General features: G+C 34.9%; 1 protein-coding gene across 1 annotated transcript; it reads right to left on the reverse strand.

Annotated features, from left to right (window-relative positions):
• Positions 1–209: 209 nt before the first annotated feature.
• LOC18609285 (putative protein NRT1/ PTR FAMILY 2.14) lies at positions 210–2,508 on the reverse strand. The gene is made up of 4 exons (XM_018114956.2): positions 2,478–2,508; positions 2,142–2,359; positions 1,127–1,695; positions 210–1,041 (listed from the first exon to the last, which is right to left on the reverse strand). The coding sequence occupies exons 1-4, from the start codon at positions 2,491–2,493 to the stop codon at positions 210–212; spliced, it is 1,635 nt and encodes a 544-aa protein (XP_017970445.2). The 5' UTR covers positions 2,494–2,508.
• Between the last annotated feature and the right edge of the window lie 1,279 nt (positions 2,509–3,787).

Raw genomic sequence — 3,787 nt, forward strand, 5'->3', positions numbered from 1 at the left:
ATGAACAATAACTAATTTAAGAATTACGCATTCAGACAAGATGGATTTGGAAACTTCCTTTATTGCTTGACTACATTACTATTATCCCAAGCTATTTTGCTATTTATTTTGCTTCAAGCTGTGCTATTTATACAGGTCTCTTCTTCATATGCAAATAGCAAGAAATCCTGCTTTCACAAAGCAATTAAAGTTCAGACATGAATCTGCTTTTACATTATTATTTTTACGCTACCCTTGTAGTGATATCTTCGAGCACAAAACAGAAAGAAGACGAAATTCAGTAAAGACAATCCTGCTATTAGGAAGTAGAAATAGTCCAATTTGCTTGTGTTGACGTCGTCAGACAACCAATTGGAGCCTTTCCTTTCGGTGACACTATGCACAACGGTGATCACAGAGCTGCTTGCGTAGCTTGCCAAAGAAAAGGTGAGATAGATTAGAGAATTTCCGATGCTTCTCATATGCTCAGGGAACTGCTTATTGTAAAATTCTATTAGTCCAACGATGCTGAATATCTCGGAGAAGCCAATCAGGACAAGCTGAGGAGCTAGCCACATGACTGACATTGGAGCAACTCCATCAGGGCCACCGTGCGACAGGGCTGAATGCCTTCTCTTTGTTTCAATTAATCCGGAAACTAACATTGTTAGGATTGAGAACAGATTCCCAATTCCTATTCTTTGGAGAAGTGTGATCCCACCTTCTTGCTTCGTGATTTTTTCAAGCGCTGGTACCAAGACTCTATCATAAAATGGAAGCCATACCGCAATTGCAATCAGTGTAATGACGCCAACTGAACCAGCTGGGATTTTTATATAGGGACCAAAGTGCAGGTCCATCTTCAAGGCTTGTGATACCGTGAATGTTCCTTGTTGATTCATGGCAAGGAAGCCAAGGATGCTGGTAAGCCAAATCGGGATAATATTTACTAGGCATTTAACATCTTGAACTTGTTGGACACTACAAAGCCTCCACGGATTCACACAAACACCTTCAGAATTCACTTCGTCACCCTCAATTAGAGCCGCTTTATTAAAGCAACTAAGGAAGCAAAATAAAAAGAAACGATCAGAAAACGAACGAAATTAGTTTCATTTGTACACTTTACCCAGCCCAAACATATTACCTGTACCGTCTGGTAAGATGGAGTTCTAGAAGCAAGCCTCTCTTCAATGGAGGATCATAGAATTGCCTATCTACTCCATCAGCTGGAAGATTAAGCTTGCGTTTTTTGTAAGCGGCAACAAACACTTGTGTTACCCCAGCAAAAACACTTCCTTCTGGCTTTACATATATGTAAATTTTTGTTCCAACAAAAAACAAAATAATTGCAAAGAGCATGCAAAAGGTCGGTATCCCAAAACCTAAGGCCCAGCTAATATCATTTTGGATATAAACCACTACAGTTTGAGTAATCAACAAGACAATTGTTTGAGTGGTATAGTACAAGTTGTAAAAACTGTTGTTTCCTTTCCTCCCTTCTTCAGTTGTTAAATCAAATTGATCAACACTGAAGGGAATGCTGCATGGCTTGACTCCACCAGTGCCAATGCACAACCAGCACAAGCTAAGAATCAAAATGCCAAGTTGGGCTTTATTGTAGCCTATGCATTGGCCATGTAGTTGTTCTTCAAGGGTGCAAGGCGGAGGACGCAGCTGTGGTAACAAAGCTGTTAAAGTCATGATCGTCATTCCCTGCCAATCAGTGGTTGACATGACGTATTATTAATCAGGCATATACAAAAAAGGGCAAAACTAAGGCCCTTATAAGACTATGAATTAGTGTAATTATACCGACAATACTTTAGTTCTCTAATTTTCAAGAGATCTGATAAAAATCCAATGAATCAATCCACGCAAAATAATTCTCCTAGGTGTTTCCCATATTTCCGGATGTGTTTATTATTGGAAGCTATAATAGCCCCTTTCTCGACTGAAAATTAAAGCATGTGTATTGAAATGTAGAACGAAATAAAAAATCCTAGTTTCAACAATTTCCTTTTTTCTTCCTATTTCCCCCTAATTTCAAATAGTTGTCATGCCTTTGTGGACTATGTATGCAAGTGAGATTAGTGATTTAGAAAGAGAGGCTGACATAGACTTGTAAATTGTAAATATATAATAAAAGATTACAGGCATACCAGGAGAGATGAAAAGGATCCGAAAACAATGGTCCAGAATTTTCCAATAAATGCGTCAGAGACAAAGGCACCAATAACTGGCGCAAAATTGGAGGCGCCAGACCAGCCGTTAAGGATGGTTGCTGCCTGGACCTGGTTCATGTGATACTCCCTCTGTAGATACACCATAAAATTTGCCATCAACCCGAACGACGCCAATCTCTCAAACGTTTCATTCCCTGCAGATAGAAAGCGCCACCCCATTTTCAGAAGACTAAGGATAAACATATTAAACAACAGTGCCAGAAATGCCACGTATATATAGCTACAATATAACAGGGAGACATGTATGTGCACCTAAGATGAAAGGCATAGCTCTCCATCCTGCAGGCCTTTTTGTATTTGTAGTTGTATGAAGTAAATCTACCGTACTAATTTCTTCTTCTGATAGAGGAAAAACCCCGGAAGTCCCTGAACCTTTTCTCTCTTGTCCGCCCACCATTTTTCTTCTGTGAGAATGATGCCCTGTCTATTCTTATATATATAATGTGTATGAAACAAGACCTGAAAAGATGAAAATATGGTAAGGTTTTAATGACATACTCATTCAAGAGGGACAGAATCAGATTTGAGTTATATTATTCATCCACCTGTGGTTGGTGAAGTATTTATACCGTCTCCGATGGACTGCATACTGGACCCGGTTTCCTCCAATTTTCTCTTTTCATTTTTTCTCTTTTCAAAAATTATAATAATCTCTTTTTATATACTCGGGCTAGATCCAACTGAGGAAATGCCGAATCTAGCTGCAGGAAATGTCGGATTTGGCAATCCAGGGCGATATCGAGCCGCAAGAAGCACCGATGTGGCACCATAGTGGCTAGATCCAGCCTTCGTAGCACACCAATGGAGACGAAAGAAAATAAAATAAAAAAAAAGATATTAAAATAAAAGTTTAAAGTTTTATTTATAAATTATAAAAAATAATTTTTTAAATTTTAAAATTAAATTAATATTTTAATATTTTAATATATAAAAAATAAAGAAGAAATAAAATAACCATATTAATATTTAAATTCTAAATTATTACTATTTTAAATAAATTCTAATTTATTTATATTTTTTAAAAAATAATCATATTAAAGTTTTGCATAAAAATATATTGATTTTTTTATAAATTATAAAAATAAATATTTTAATTTAAAAATCAAGTATTATAATAAAGAGAGTTCTAATCTTTTTATCACTCTTTCCTTTGTTATTTCAAAATTATTTTTATCAACCAAATATTCGAATAAGTCATAATAGTAATTTATGTCTTATTCCATTCCATAAACCAAACTATATAATAATTATTTTATTCTATTCATTTTTATATTTTTCAATTCTCACAAAGCAATTATTTATTCCTCTTTATTTCCTTTTGTGAACCAAACGTGCGAGTAGATCTTAATATCTTGACATAATACGTAAAAACACTTTGAACTATTTAAGAAAATTCAAATAAGTTATTATTCCTTTATTGTGTTTAATCAAACTTTTATATTTTTATTTTGAATCAAATAAACCTTTATAATTAATTATTAACTAACTATTGGTTATAATGACTCTTCTCATTTTTATGTCACGTAACGTTGATACAGCATGCTAAATGTCATAATGGATAA

The sequence above is a fragment of the Theobroma cacao genome, chromosome 2 (genome assembly GCF_053813885.1).
Source record: "Theobroma cacao isolate CCN51 chromosome 2, ASM5381388v1, whole genome shotgun sequence".
Lineage (NCBI taxonomy): Eukaryota > Viridiplantae > Streptophyta > Magnoliopsida > Malvales > Malvaceae > Theobroma > Theobroma cacao.